The sequence below is a fragment of the Delphinus delphis genome, chromosome 8 (assembly GCF_949987515.2).
Source record: "Delphinus delphis chromosome 8, mDelDel1.2, whole genome shotgun sequence".
NCBI lineage: Eukaryota > Metazoa > Chordata > Mammalia > Artiodactyla > Delphinidae > Delphinus > Delphinus delphis.
The window spans coordinates 109,614,565-109,628,159 of NC_082690.1; the positions used below are offsets into that span (position 1 = coordinate 109,614,565).

The 13,595-nt window shown below is 66.2% G+C and overlaps 1 protein-coding gene across 1 annotated transcript in view; it reads right to left on the reverse strand.

The window, feature by feature from the left end:
- Positions 1-5,463: 5,463 nt before the first annotated feature.
- The window catches only part of LOC132430353 (mucin-5B-like), a 108,997-nt gene continuing 100,865 nt past the window's right edge, over positions 5,464-13,595 (reverse strand). Inside the window, exons 46-63 of the mRNA XM_069540989.1 lie at positions 13,348-13,529; positions 12,897-13,105; positions 11,931-12,192; positions 11,364-11,550; positions 10,882-11,107; positions 10,613-10,800; positions 10,473-10,542; positions 10,138-10,238; positions 9,786-9,817; positions 9,349-9,529; positions 8,847-8,951; positions 8,719-8,756; positions 8,186-8,302; positions 7,712-7,798; positions 7,478-7,600; positions 7,296-7,341; positions 7,029-7,137; positions 5,464-6,355 (exon numbers count right to left, since the gene is read on the reverse strand). Of these exons, the coding sequence (XP_069397090.1) occupies positions 6,133-6,355; positions 7,029-7,137; positions 7,296-7,341; positions 7,478-7,600; positions 7,712-7,798; positions 8,186-8,302; positions 8,719-8,756; positions 8,847-8,951; positions 9,349-9,529; positions 9,786-9,817; positions 10,138-10,238; positions 10,473-10,542; positions 10,613-10,800; positions 10,882-11,107; positions 11,364-11,550; positions 11,931-12,192; positions 12,897-13,105; positions 13,348-13,529 (2,486 nt within the window). The 3' untranslated portion in view covers positions 5,464-6,132. The remainder of the gene's footprint in view (positions 6,356-7,028; positions 7,138-7,295; positions 7,342-7,477; positions 7,601-7,711; positions 7,799-8,185; positions 8,303-8,718; positions 8,757-8,846; positions 8,952-9,348; positions 9,530-9,785; positions 9,818-10,137; positions 10,239-10,472; positions 10,543-10,612; positions 10,801-10,881; positions 11,108-11,363; positions 11,551-11,930; positions 12,193-12,896; positions 13,106-13,347; positions 13,530-13,595) is intronic.

The following is a 13,595-nucleotide window of genomic DNA, read 5'->3' on the forward strand; positions in this document are numbered from 1 at the left end:
TGCTGAGGGATGGTGGTCCAGCGGGGGCTGAAGAAACCCACTGCACGCGGGGCCCAGAGGAGGTGGGGGGACGGTTGGTGCCTCCGGTCGGGAATCCTGTGAACCCCAGGGAACACGAGGTAGCTGTGCATCGAGTGTGTGAAACAGGCCTGATGCTGAGCTGGGCGTGGGCGGGGGTGTTACCTTGGGGTCAGCGGGTGGAGCTGGGGACGGGGGACGCGGACATGGCCCAGGTATGCAGCCTGCCCACGTCTCGGGCCCGCCACTCCTCGCGTGGACGTCCATCCGCAGCCGCGTGCGGGCTGGGTGTGCAGGCGCCGGGCAGTGGGTACCGGGCCGTGGTGGTGGCGGCGACACTTGCGTCTTTCATGTCGGAGGTCAGACATGGCCCTCCTCTCGGCCAGCCCGTCCCAGACGGCAGAGGAATCAGTGGCGTTCTGCCGGTGTCCATCCCAGTTGCACGTTCCAGGGCTGGGGAAATGACCGGTGGGTAGCTGAGTGGCCCCATAAGCCCCAGTTTTAAAGGAGCCTTGGCGTTGCTTTGGGCCCCTGCGGTCAGTGGTGGCCCCTCTGCCCTGGGGGTGAATGCCGTGAGCCCCTCTGGGAGGGGGTAGGGACCACCGCCCTGTCCACTTGCCCTGGTGCCTTGGGGCTCTCCCGAGGGAGCCCAGCCTCTCCTCCGGCCGATGGTTCTGGTCTGAGGACCGAGCAGGTCTGGACCTTGGGCGAGGGGCCGTGGCCCCCACGAGGAGGCCGACAGCTGTCTGTGCTGTCACTTGGTTCTGTTCTGAGTCCGCAGGCTGTCAGCGGCCCGTCCAGCTTGCCCCCATCACCGCAGGTAGCCGCTGCTCAGGGCGTCCGGTTGCCTCTGACCCCTCTGCTCCTGTGGGGCCTCAGCCCCCACCCCATCACTCTGCTGCTGGGGAGCCAGCCCCGTAACGGCATCTGCTGTCTTCAGCCGCACCGCAGAGGTCACCCGCGCTGGTTCTCGGCTGTGCAGGCGCCCTCTCACCTGTGCAGTGTCCCCGCGGCCCTGCTTAGCCTCCACATCCCTTCCTCAGCCACTGCGAGGGCCCTCCTGGGCTCTCCACCCAACGCGGACCGCGGTCGGTTCCGAATTTCCAAGAGCCCGCCCGGCAGCATGGTGAATCTGCTCCTGGGCCACAGCCAGCCCCCCGACTGGGTCCAGAGCTTGTCAGGCTCCAAGATGCTTTCCCAGTGCCTGCAGCTGCAGTGGGCCCACGCTGTCCCAGCCTCCACGCTGACACCCGCTCAGTCATGGGCAGCGAGGAGTGGGCTGGCCCCGCAGCCATGAGGGCTCCGAGGACGGCCATCGCGGGTCCAGGCGCCCTTCCTCTCGGGGCTTCCTGGGGTGGCAGGTGCTGCTGCCTTTATGTTGAGCTCCGGGCCTGGTGCTCAGGGCCCCTCCTCAGGCTGCAGGATGACTGCTTGTCCCCAGCCGGCCCAGGAGGCCCCTCACTTCCCACCAGGAAGTCTGGAGACTCTAATGGGTGGGCCGAGCACCCTGGCAGCGGCTCTGGTCCTTCGTCTGGGTTCCCACGTCTCCTGAGCGCTAGGGAGACGGCACAAGGCCCGGATCCTCACCCACGTCCTGGCCAGCCCTGCAAAGGGAAGACCCAGGAGCCAGGAGCTCAGGGAGGCCTCCTGCCGAGCCTCCCGTCCCCCTGCAAGGCTCCTGACCTCCACCTGCTCCCCATGGCTAGCGGGGCAGCTTCCCAGCCTCTCTGGCAACTCCCCGCCCTCCCCACACCCAGCCCCTCTCGATTGGGTCATCCAGACGTACCCGTTCCCTTTCCTCTGCTTGGTGTCCATCCTGCTGGGATGCTGGGCGGTCAAGCACGGGCTTCTGCCTGCACAGCAGGGCTCGGTCAGCACTTGTTGGACGAACAAATGCAGGAGAGTTTCTGAGCTCGGCCGGTCCCCCTCCCCGCCGTGGCCCCAAGGGTGGCAGGACCTCCCTGGGCTGGGCTTCCGGGTTCACGGGGCTCCCAGAGCGCAGAGTCTGGGCCTTCGGGGCCGTCTTCCCTGTGCCGACAAGGAGAGCGGTTTATTATCGTTCTCTCTTCCATTTTTATTTTCAGAAGTAATGTTCAGAACATCCCTTGGAACTGTTGATTTCTGAAAAGCAACCTTTGTGGAAGCAAAGGCTGCAGCCCAGTTTGATGTTTGACTTGTTCTGGAGGCAGAGCCCCGTGTCCAGGGCCGTAGTCCCCTAGCACTCAGCGGAGCTGTGTCCCCATCACCCCGAGGGCGGAGGGCGGGAGACAAGCCAGCACAGCGAAGCAGAGCGCGGGGCTGCTTGGGACGAGCATGTCAATGGCGGTCTTGCTTGAAAGCTTTCTGCACTAACACGTCAGTCTAGTGAGAAACACGCGGTTCGCTGAGCGCGGGTGTCACTGTGAAGCGCGTTAAACCCAGTGATAACAAAACGTTCATTCAGTAATTTGTAACGTTGTCACTAAGGTAATTATCCTCAGTGTCTATTAACTGTTAGGTACTGCCAAGATTAAACCAATAAACCTCATTTAGGACAAAATGGAAAAGTGAAAAATTACAAAAATTGCAGTGCAAGGGTTATTAGTGTGGAAGAGCTGTTTTCTTTCTGACATACAGCTGGCCCGCTGTTATTCCTGTGGACATCAGGGCAGGATGGACAGAGCGTGTGGACTTCACACCAGCGCAGGGGGACGCGTCCGGTGCTGGCCGAGGGGCGTCCTGGAGGAGGGCCCGGCTGGGGCCTTGGTCTGGGAGGGGCTCTGCTGAGCTGGAGCTGTGGACGGACCGCTCGGCGGCCAGGCTGAGCCCTGGGCCCCCCGCAGAGCTCCGTGCCCCCTGCTTCCACAGCTCTGCTCTCAGGCCCCAGACAGGCTGGGAAACCAACGTGGCCTGGGTTCAGCGAGGGAGCAGATTGGAGGGCGAGTGAGGACGTGACCCCCGGGTACCCGGACAGCAGGAAGATCCGTGCCAGGCACCCTCCACACCCTTCCTAGGATGGAGCTAGGATGAGTTGTCTCGTAAAGAGCACTGGCGGAGTTCTGGAAACGTCTGTGACCTGCCCGGGCCCCACGCCCTCGGCCCTTCACGCATCGCACAGGAGCTGCCCCCAGTGAGCCTGGCAGCAGAGCTGGGTCCACACAAGCTGCAGAAGCCCACGCGGGGTCCAGGCGGGGCCACGACACCAAGCAGAGGATGAGGGCGCCTGGCGTCCGCCCTGATGGGTCAGGGAGCCCAAGACCTGGGTGGGGGGGGGGCCATGACACCAAGCAGAGGATGCGGGCGCCTGGCGTCTGCTCTGATGGGTCAGGGAGCCCAAGACCTGGGTGGGGGGGCCACGACACCAAGCAGAGGATGAGGGCGCCTGGCGTCCGCCCTGATGGGTCAGGGAGCCCAAGACCTGGGGGCGGGGGGCCACGACACCAAGCAGAGGATGAGGGCGCCTGGCGTCCGCCCTGATGGGTCAGGGAGCCCAAGACCTGGGGGGGGGGGGCACGACACCAAGCAGAGGATGAGGGCGCCTGGCGTCCGCCCTGATGGGTCAGGGAGCCCAAGACCTGGGTGGGGGCGGGCCACGACACCAAGCAGAGGATGAGGGCGCCTGGCGTCCGCCCTGATGGGTCAGGGAGCCCAAGACCTGGGTGGGGGGGACAGTGGGACCCCAGTCAGGCCCCTGAACTCAGGGCTGGACCTGGCTGACCAGCGGTGAGCCTTGCCTGGAGCAAGACGAGAGCACAGAGCCGCCCGGGGCTGAGAGGCAGCACCTGGTGCTCCCAGGGTCCCATGTCTCAGCCGCCCTCAGTGACCGTGGGCTTGTGGCCTCTGGAAGGAGGTGGGGTGCAGCTTGTCCAGCGTCGACTTCAATAATAACATAGCCAGTTGTTTCACCAGCAAAAGTGAGTTTATTCGGGAATAGCAGAGGAATTGCAGCTCAGTATCTGTGAACCGTGGTGGCCCACAGGCACATCCAGAGAACAAGGAAGGGGTTCTTGCTTTTATGGGGAGAAGGGGGAGCTGGGAGGGGCTGTGATATCCAGAGCCCATTGGAGGAGCTGGGGGTCCGGAGTAAGGAGGCTTCCCATGGGCTGGGCCGCTGCAGTCTCTGATTGGCTGGGCTGCCGTGGGAGGAGAGAAGTTTCCTTCCTTCCTCCGGACGGCTGGGTGGTCCGTAGAGATGCCTTCCTGTCAGGGGCGTGCAGGGGGACGTCTCTTCCTGTTTGGGGTAGTTGATGATGCGCTGAGGGCATGAGAGCTTCCCCTGCAGGCCTGTCCCGACTCCAACTTTAGCTCAGTTTCCTTAATTAATTCCACACCAGGCAGAGAGAGAGCCTGCAGAGAGCACATCTGGACCCTGGTCTCCAAAGTGAGCTCTAGTCTGTGACGGGTGAAAACACTTCACACACGTGAGCTCTGGTCTGTGGAGACGGACACTCATTTCACAGGTGCCTTGGAAACGCTTAGTTTTGTAAGAGGTGCGTGGGTTTAAGGAAGCAGTCGTGCCCTGAGAATGACTGACGTTTAGGAAATGCTGTGTTTTACACGTGGGTTAACGAAGACACGGCTGGGGCATGACTTGGCCACAGCCCCCCCCCCCCCCCCCCCCCGCCGCCCCAGGAAATCAGACTGTGAGACGGCAAGCTTACAGTTGACTCCAGTGGTGACCGAGGCGGGCAACTGTAACCTCGTCAGCCCTCCTGGACCAGCTCCGGCCCAGTCCCAGGGTGGCCTTCCCTGACCAGACCTCGGTGACGTGAGCAGGAAAGGCCACTAAAGAGAGCACAGGCCCCGCCTTCCCCGGGAGCTGAGGACCGCAGCCCGTGGGGGACAATGTAACTCACTGTGGCTGCCGTTCCCTGGGTGGGCAGGCGCACACAGAGCGCAGAGGCAGGTCACGTGATGCAGGAGGCCCCAGAAGCCCCCCGCCCCGCACACGCTCGCCAGGCTTCCTTGGCCCCGGCCAGCACCGCCTTTGCCTCCCCGGTGGAAGCCCCACCCTCTCGTAGCTGCCCCTGCCCATGTGGACACTCAAGCCGGGGCACCACCCCAGCCTTGCCCCCAGCTCGTCCCATCCCGTTCCTGTGCTGGCAGTGTTCTCCACCCTGGATGGGGCAGCAGAAGAGAAAGGCAGCAATCCCTGCCCTCGGTGGAGAGAGAAGCGAAGGTCAGATACACAGCAAGTTGACGTGTGACAAGTGCCTGAAGGAGATGCCCCGCAGAGGCGCAGGGAGCGCTTCCCACAGATGCCCTCTGCATCCCCCGTGGGCCTCCCCCGTTGGCTCGTCTGGTCTTTGTGTAGCTGTGAACCAACCTCCTTATAAAACCCGCGTGTTTGAACCTTCGGATGACCCCTGACTCTGGCCAGTACTCCCACAGCCCAAGACTGACCCTGGGGGCCTCTTGCCTCCTGCCCCGCCTGTCCCTCCCGGAGGTCCAGCAGGGGTGTGCCTCTGGACAGCCCAGCCCACATGTGGAGGGGACATCCGCCAGGACCAGGAAACGTATGTGATGCTCGGTGTTTATTTTCAGAGACGGGGGCTGGGTGAGCAGAGCGGGAGCTGTGGGGTGCCGACCCCGCCGGGGCCCGTCCCTTGGCCCTCGGAGCCTCAGGCCGGGGTCCAGACGTGGGCAGGTAGCCAGCCTTGCCCGGACAGGCCTCAGTCTGCGCTCAGCTGCAAGAGGTGTAGCCAGCGGGCACCTGTGCACCGCGGGGCTTCGAGGGGCAGTGGGGGGCACACAGGCCCGCCGTGGGAGCAGCACGGCAGTGGGTGTGCAGTTTTCTCTGGGGCATCCCTCTGACACCAGGACAGGGGTGAGCCTGGGTGGAGCGGGTGCTTGTGTTTCAGATGAAGGTCAGGGCCCGAAGGCCAGGCAGGTGGCCAAAGCAGGCAGGAGGGGCTCTGAGGGCAGGTCCCCCCAGCCTGGGGTCCTCCTCAAGCCGACCCTCACTACGCTGTCACCCGCCAGGGCCTGGGTTTCACCTGGGGCAGGTGTAAAGTGGGCGGGGGCAGTGGTATCCACGGAAGGTGTGCGTGGGCTCCCGCGGTTTCCGTGGTTGGGTGGTGCGTGTTCTGGCTCCAGGTGGGGCAGGTGGGGTGGGCGGAGGGGGGGCAGAATGCGTCAGACAATGGTGGACCCATAGGTCGGGAAGTTGGGGGTGCTGTCCTCGGGAGCCTGGGCCGAGGAGACGCAAGATGGGCCACAGCTGCACTCGTCCACGTGGGTGTAGGTGTGCTGGAAGGCCGTCCCGTTGGGACACTGCATGGTTACCACCTCCTGGTGGGCCCTGGTCTTCTTGCAGCAGATGCATGGGCACTGTGTGGCCCGGGCCCCCATGGAGTACCTGCAGACGTATGGCCCTCAGGACCTGCTCACCCAGCCACAACCGCCCAGACTGCCCGGCTCCTGGTTTCTCGGGGGTCGGGAGACAGCGGCCCTGTGCCTGTTCCCTGAGCGCTCGGGGCTTCTCTGTACTGGCCCAGGCAGCGCTCTCGGTCACTTTGAACCCCGACCTTCCCCAGCCAGGCCCCCTTTCTTTCCCACAACAGCTCCTCTGACTTGCTGACCCTGTCAGACCCCTCCTCCAGGAACCTGCCCGGGGCCCTCCAGCCAGGCCTGGACCCATCCTCCTGCCTCTTCCAGCCCGTCTGCTCACAGCTGGCTGCAGCCCGGGCATCGGGGGTGGGGTGGGGCTCTGCCAGCAGCTCTGCCCAGACAGTCTGGTCCCCCCGGATTCTGCCCGTCCTGCACGTAGACTCTGACCTTTGGGTGGTAGCCCTGGTGCCCTGCCCCACGTGGCCCAGCCAAGCTCTCCCAGGCTGGGCTCTGGGGGTCAGGGAAGGCCCCAGGGCTGGTGCAGCCCTGTTGGGGCGGCCCTTCTTCCCTTCCTGTAGCGAGCTGGGCCCTCCAGCCCCAGCCCAGCGCCAGGTGTCCGGCCAGGGACGGACACAGACACGTGGGGCACCGGGTGGTGTCCCCGTGTGTCCCGGGGGTGGGGGAAGGCGCGGGCCGCTCACCGGGCCGCTCCTGGGCAGAAGCCCTCGCAGAAGGGCACGCTGACGGCGGCCTGGGTGGCGCAGCCCTGGTGTCGCAGGACCGTCATGCTGGCGCGAACCTGGCAGGAGTCTGGGCAGACGAAAGGCGGTGGAGGCGGATCTCTGAGGTCCCCGCCCGCGCCGCACCCCCACGTCACCTCCCGCTCAGGGTCGGGTTCCGGCGGCGGCGTTGGCTTCGGGAGGAGTCAGTGGGCGGGGCTGGGGGCGGGAAGGCGGGCCTCGACTTACCCACTTCCTCACAGGAGTAGCAGCAGCCGATTTTCCTGAGGGTGCCCTGCGGGGGAAGGGGGACAGAGAGCGAGCTGGGGCAGGCGGGCCCTCCTGGGGTGGGTGTGGGTGGGGCTCCCGGGTGGGTGTGGCTCTGGGCGTGGGCGGGGCCTCCGGGGCGGGCCTGAGCCCCAGACACACACCCTGCAGCTGGACACGTCCGGGCACGCGACGGGCGTCGGGGTCAGCATAGGGGGCCCGTTCTCAGCCTGGCAGCTGTACAACGTGCAGTTGTCCACGAGGCTGTTGACCCAGGTCTCATTGGGCTGAAATAAAAGGGGGAGAGTGGGGGCCGGGTTGAGGATTATCTGGTGGGCAGAGAAGAGCTGGCGGGGAGGGTCTCTGGGGCGCGGGGATTGAGACTGAGCCCCCCTTACCTGGACCAGCCGGCCGTCGGACGTGAGGCAAGCCGTCTGCACGCACTCCCCGCAGCACTGCCCGGCCACCCTCGAGTACTGGAAGCCCTGGGGACAGAGGGGGGGGTCACGTTCCTTAGCCCCAGCCTGGCTCATCAGCCTCCTGCTCTCCTGCCCATATCCCAGGGGCCCAGGGCCTCCCTAGCAGCACCTTTCCTCTGTGAGGCAGTGTCCCTACCCTGCCCCAGTGTCCCCTCTTAGCCTCACCCCTGCTTCCAGCACCTTCTGCACTTGTGCCCTCCAGGAACCTGATCCCAGCCCTGCAGGTCCTGCCCCTCGCCCAAGACCCCTTCCACCATCCTCCTGCTTCACTCTCTCCCTTTGGGAAGAAAAAAACCCCAGTGAAGCCTGAGCTGGAGACCCTTCCTGGACCCTAGGGTGTGGTGGCTGGGGGCTGCCCCAGGGGCCTGGGTCTGCCCAGGAGGCTGGCCTCACCTGGGGACAAGTGGTGTCGCAGGCATCCTCCTCACACAGCACGGTCGGGTCATGGGTGCCCACGGACAGGCAGGTGCATGTGTGGCAGGGAATGACCGCTGGGAAGGTTGCACCGACCTGCAGTGGACAGGGTGAGGGGAGGTGACACTGAGGGCCCTGAGGGGCACCAGGGCCAGGACCTCTCCCCGTGTCGGTGAGGCCCACAGAGCAGTCTCTCCTCTTCACATGGGATTACGGATGTACCTGCTGGCTAAGCACAGACCAGGGCAGGCAGGGGCCCCGGGCAGGCAGGAGGGGTGGGAGGGTTCAGTCCTGCCCCGAGGCTCTTGCTGGGAGAGCTAAGCTCCCAGAGGCTCTCTACAGAAGGTGCCTGTATAGGGCCCGGAGCCTCGACTCACTTGCTGTCATGGCGGGAGGGGCCGAATAGGGCTGGGCGTGGGGAGACGAGGAGTGGACACGGGGCATCCCTCGGCGGATGTGCCCACCCCGGACCCGCTCTCCGCCCTACCCCGACCACCTAGCTGAGCCCTTACCCCGTAGACGGTGCCGTTGTAGGTGCACAGCTGAGGCCCTGGAAGGGACGAGAGGGCTGAGGACCTGCCCAGGCAGCGGAAGGAAGTGTTCAGACCCCCCCGGCGCCACCCCCACCCCAGAGACTCACGGCAGCTGAAGGTGGGGCAGCAGCTGTCCTCCGCCTGGGTGCAGGCCAGCTCCTCTCCCGGCCTACACTTGGGTGGGCTCTGGGGGCACGTGCTTCTGTTGCAGACTGCGGGAGAGTTGGGGGGCTGCCTGGGGTGTCCCTGCCCTCTGGCCTCTGGCTACTCTGGTTCCCAGGGTAACACCTACCCTCGCTGGACCAAAGAGCACCCCTTCCATGGGAGCTGACGGCTCTCTGCTGCCCTGCAGGGTCCCCACGCTTTGTCACCTCCCCGGTCTTCCCCAAGACCCTGGGTGGTACCAGGGCACACCAGAGGTCATCAGCTTCATTTTTAGGTGGAAAAATGAAGGCCCAAGAGGCCTCCCCACCTCGTGGTCCAGCCAAGTCCAGCTAGGACCCTGCAACCCTGCTCCGCCCTGCAGGCCTGCCGGCCAGGCGGCCTGTGCCCAACGCCGTCCTCTGCTGTCTCTCCGCTCCACCCGGTCCCCTGGGGTGCAGGCCTCACCACACAGAGTTTCCATGCAGCAAGGGTTGTCGGCCAGGGGCCTGGTCTGGGCCACGAAGCCGGCCCGGCCGCATTCCTGTGGCTGGCCCCGGGCCTCGCACTGCACGGGGGCGCACTGCACCGACACGGAGTCTTCATCACACACGCAGGACTGACAGTTGCTGACCCACCGCTCTCCGGGCTGGAACAGACCAGCTCAGGGTCCCCCAGGGCTCCTGGGTGGTGCCCCGGCCTCTGGGGCTGCGTCCAGCAGCGGGTCAGGCCCCCGCCCTCAGCCTCCCCGTCTCTGGAGCAGGCGTGTGACGGTGATGCAGCTCACGCTGGGGTGCCCACACCAGCCCCTCCCCGGCCCGGGTAGAGCTGCCGCCCCGAGATGGGGACGCCCTCCCTCCTTCTGCTCAAGCAAGGAGTCAGGCAGCTGTGCGCAGAACACTCACGAATTTGGGAAACCCATCTGGTCCCACGCAGGCTGGGAGGGAAGAACGGGGAGAAAGGGGGTCACTGGGAGTGCCGGGGTTGGGGCCCAGCAGGCCTGGCCACCCCTCCCCCCAACAGAGGCCTCTTCTTCCTGCTGGGGACAGAAGCCCCCCGAGAACCCGAGGCGGGTGGTCACTTAGGAGGGGGCTCAGGAAGGCTCAAGGCCACCCTGCGCCGCTGGCAGAACTGGGTGGGCGGGGCCAGGCCGGGGCGTGCCCGCCCCGTGGCCCTCGCATCCCGCTCTGCGGGGCTGGGGAGGGCCCAGGTGTGGGGCTGCGGGGCTGGGGAGGGCCCAGGTGTGGGGCTGCTTACGGCACTCGGGCACGCAGACGTCCGTGTGGGAGTTGAACAGGATGTGGCCGTCGGGACAGAAGCAACCCTCCGCCAGCCCCCTGCTCGCCGGGCTCTGGCTCCTGCAAGGCGACCAGGGCAGTCCGAGGAGGAGTGCAGTGGGCATGGTGGGGGGCTGGGGTCACTCCGGAAGTCCAGGGTCGGAGGTCAGGGTGGGGGAAGGGCACCCTGAGATCTGGGGCTTGGGGTCCCGGACCCTCTGTGGGTCTCCTCCTGGGTCCCCCCAGACCCTTCAGGCAGGCCTGGGAGGCCTGCTGTCCCCACCGTCCTATCCCGTCCCCCTCTGCTGGGCTCACCTGGAGTCACAGGACTTGGGCTGCACGGGGCCACACGGCTTATACACCTTGGTGGGCGGGCAGGTGAGGTCTGCGGACACACGGACGGGTGTCAGGTGGGCCATGGAGGCCAGGGCCCCCGGCGGCCACAGCCGACTCACCGCACAGCCCGCTGGTGGCGTTGCGCCAGTCGGGGCACACGCCCCGGGCGCGGCAGAGCGCAGAGTAGGCCTCCAGGCTCTGGCAGAGCGCTTCAGGGCGGTCAGGGCGGCCGGGCCTGCAGCTGTCGCTGACACAGGTGCTGAAGAACGGGCCGGGCGGGATGAGGCCGTGGCACCCGGCGAACACCCTGCGGGTAGGGCCGGTCAGAGGCCAAGGCGATGCCCCGGGGGTGGCTGCCCCCGACCGCCAGCCCATGCAGAGGACTCACGGGCTCAGCATCAGCTCGCAGAGGGGTTCCGGGGGACACGGAGTGGAGGTGGGTGTGCTGGGTGCCGGCAAGGGGGGGCTGGTGGTCGGGGGCAGCCCGGTCGGTGCCCAGCAGCCCTCCCCGCTGCTGTTGGCGACCAGCCAGGACCAGGCCATGTCCTGGCAGGTGGGGGCCATGGTGCCGTCGGGCCGGCGACAGTCATCCCTGCGGCTGTTGGTGCAGGTGCCTGGGGAGGGCGGGGCAGGCGCATCACTGTAGGGGGGCACTGGACCATCCTGTTCTCCCCTTCCATCCCCCAACTTCCCTGGCAGCCAGTCAGCTATGAAACACTGCTTCCTGCCAGGGCAGGTGGCAGGGGGAGCAGGTGGGAACCTGTGGCGGGGGCAGGCGGTCAAGAGCCAGGGCCGCCTGGGGGCGCGTGGCGCAGCGGCGGTGCCCGGCCCCTCGCTCCCCCAGCAGGCGTCCTGCGGGGCCCTGCTCACCGCACTGGCCCTCGGTGTTGTAGCTGAAGCGGCTGTAGGACAGCCGGGCCTGGAAGACCCGCCCGTTGAAGAGGACGCTCACGCCGACGGCGGGAATCTCGATGCTCATCTCGGCGGCCCCCGTCGCTGTCGCAGTCAGGCCGTTCTTGCTGAAGCTCGACCTCACCGGCATTTGGCCAAACAGGATCTGGGGACGTGACCGGGAGCCCATGACTTGGGCCGGGGGCAGCGGCCTGGCCTTTGCCTGCCGGACGCTGGGCCCCCTCCTCGGCATCTGCACCCCGAAGCGCAGATGCCGCCTCGGGCCTGGGGTCACAGTCGGCGCATTTGGGTCCCAGGGTGCTCTTGGCCGCGGGCCCCTCCCACGCTGCTTCCCTGCTCAGGAGTCACTGTGCTTGGGGCCCCAGGCCGCAGCGTGCCCTTTGCCTCCCCCGAGGCCCCATGGGAGCTGCCGTCCGCGCGGGGGAAATGCGCTCTATGTGCACCAGGGCTCCCGGGCCTCTGCTGGCCCCTGCCTTCCCTAACCAGGTTGGGACAGGCCAGTGCCGCTCTGCTGCCTGCACTCACCAGGCTTTCCTCCTGCCCGTCGGCGCCAGGGGTGGTGGTGAGGACGATGTCCATGGACTCATAGTGGACGCTGAGGGCGCGGGGGCAGCTGGCGGCGGCCTCACAGTAGTGGTTGTGTAGGAGGATGCTGAGGTTCCCGTGGCGCGGCTGGATCTCCCGCATGAGGACGTGGGTGCAATCGTCCAGGAAGGAGTAGGAGGTGCCGTCGAAGGTCTCGTAGTGGGTGTCCCCCCAGCCGCTGCAGGAGCCTGCGGGGTGTGGACAGGCCTCACGCAGTGCCACCCAGAGCTGCCACCTTGGGGAGTCACTCAGCCCCCAGGGCCCCAGTCCTCTCGTTTATGACGTGGGTATAGCAGGTTGGATGGGGGCCCCGAAGACGCGTCCACCCAGAGCCTAAGAACGTGACCTCCTTTGGGAAAAGGGTCTTTGCAACTGTGATTAAGGATCATGGAGTGAGGTCACCCTGAGTTACCAGAGTGGCCCTAAATCCAACGACAGGTGGCTTTCTAAGAGACGGAAGAGACGGAGAGAGGAAGCCGCGTGATGACTGGGGCAGAGGTGGGAGGGACGCGGCCACAGCCCAGGGCGCCTGAGGCCCAAGTCTGGAAGGGGCAGACAGGACCCTCCTTTAAAGTTCTGGGGGTAGCTCGGTCCTGCAGACACCTGGATCTTGGATTTCGTCTCCAGGACTGGGAGAGAGTCACTTTCTGTTGTTTTGAACCACCCAGTTTGTGGTCCTTCATTTTAGCTGCCCCAGGACCCCCGGGGGTTGTAAGATCACCCCCTCCCACGTGCTGCTCCATGGGGAAATCTGCTCAGGACCCCTCAGGTTATGATCCCCTCCTCTCCCTGACCTCAGAAACCCCCGGCTTCCCTTCAAACCGCCAAGCCTGACGGGGGGTGGGCTCAGCGATCCCGGGCATTGGGCACAGGGGACATGTGCGTGTCCCAAATGCCTGGCGGCGCATCCCCTCCCCCCCCACCCCCAGCGGCGGGCTCTCACACTCGCACTCGTAGCTGTAGTCACAGGGCCCATCCCCGCTCTGCACTCGCACGGGCAGGTGCCCGTTCACGCAGACGACGTTGCCCATCGGCTTTGGCCCCAGCAGGACGATACGGTTGTCGCCCTCACACCGAGCCACCGTGCAGTCCTCCAGGGTCCAGGACTCATTCACCTGGAGGGAAGCGCAGAGCGCTCACCAGGTGGACTCACCGCCGCCGCCGCAGCCTTAGGACCCCCTCGGCCTGGGCAGGGCTGCCCCGCCTCCTGGCCGGCCGGTGCTAAGCAGGCCCAGACCCCGCGTGCCTCCCTCCAGCCAAGCTAGCTGTGGAGCGGCCACCGAGGGGCTGGGGGTTCGCCCGAGACCCTGTGCACACAGAAGGGCCTGGCGCTACAGGGAGGAGGCGGGAGGCACACCTGCCGGGGAGGGATGGTGTGATTGCAGCCGGGAACTGGGGTGGTTGGGGGAACAGAGGCCGAGGTCCCCGAGGGTGAGAAGGTGGGGCAGGTGCCCTGGAAGCGGTCGATGTCGCAGCGCTGGTTGCAGATGGCTAAGAAGAGGCAGCCTGCTCCGTCGGTCTTGTTGTAGATGACGTCCCCTACGAACACAGAGACACTGGGTCAGCCAGGGAGGGGGACAGGAGGGCATCCCCGGACAGGCAGGC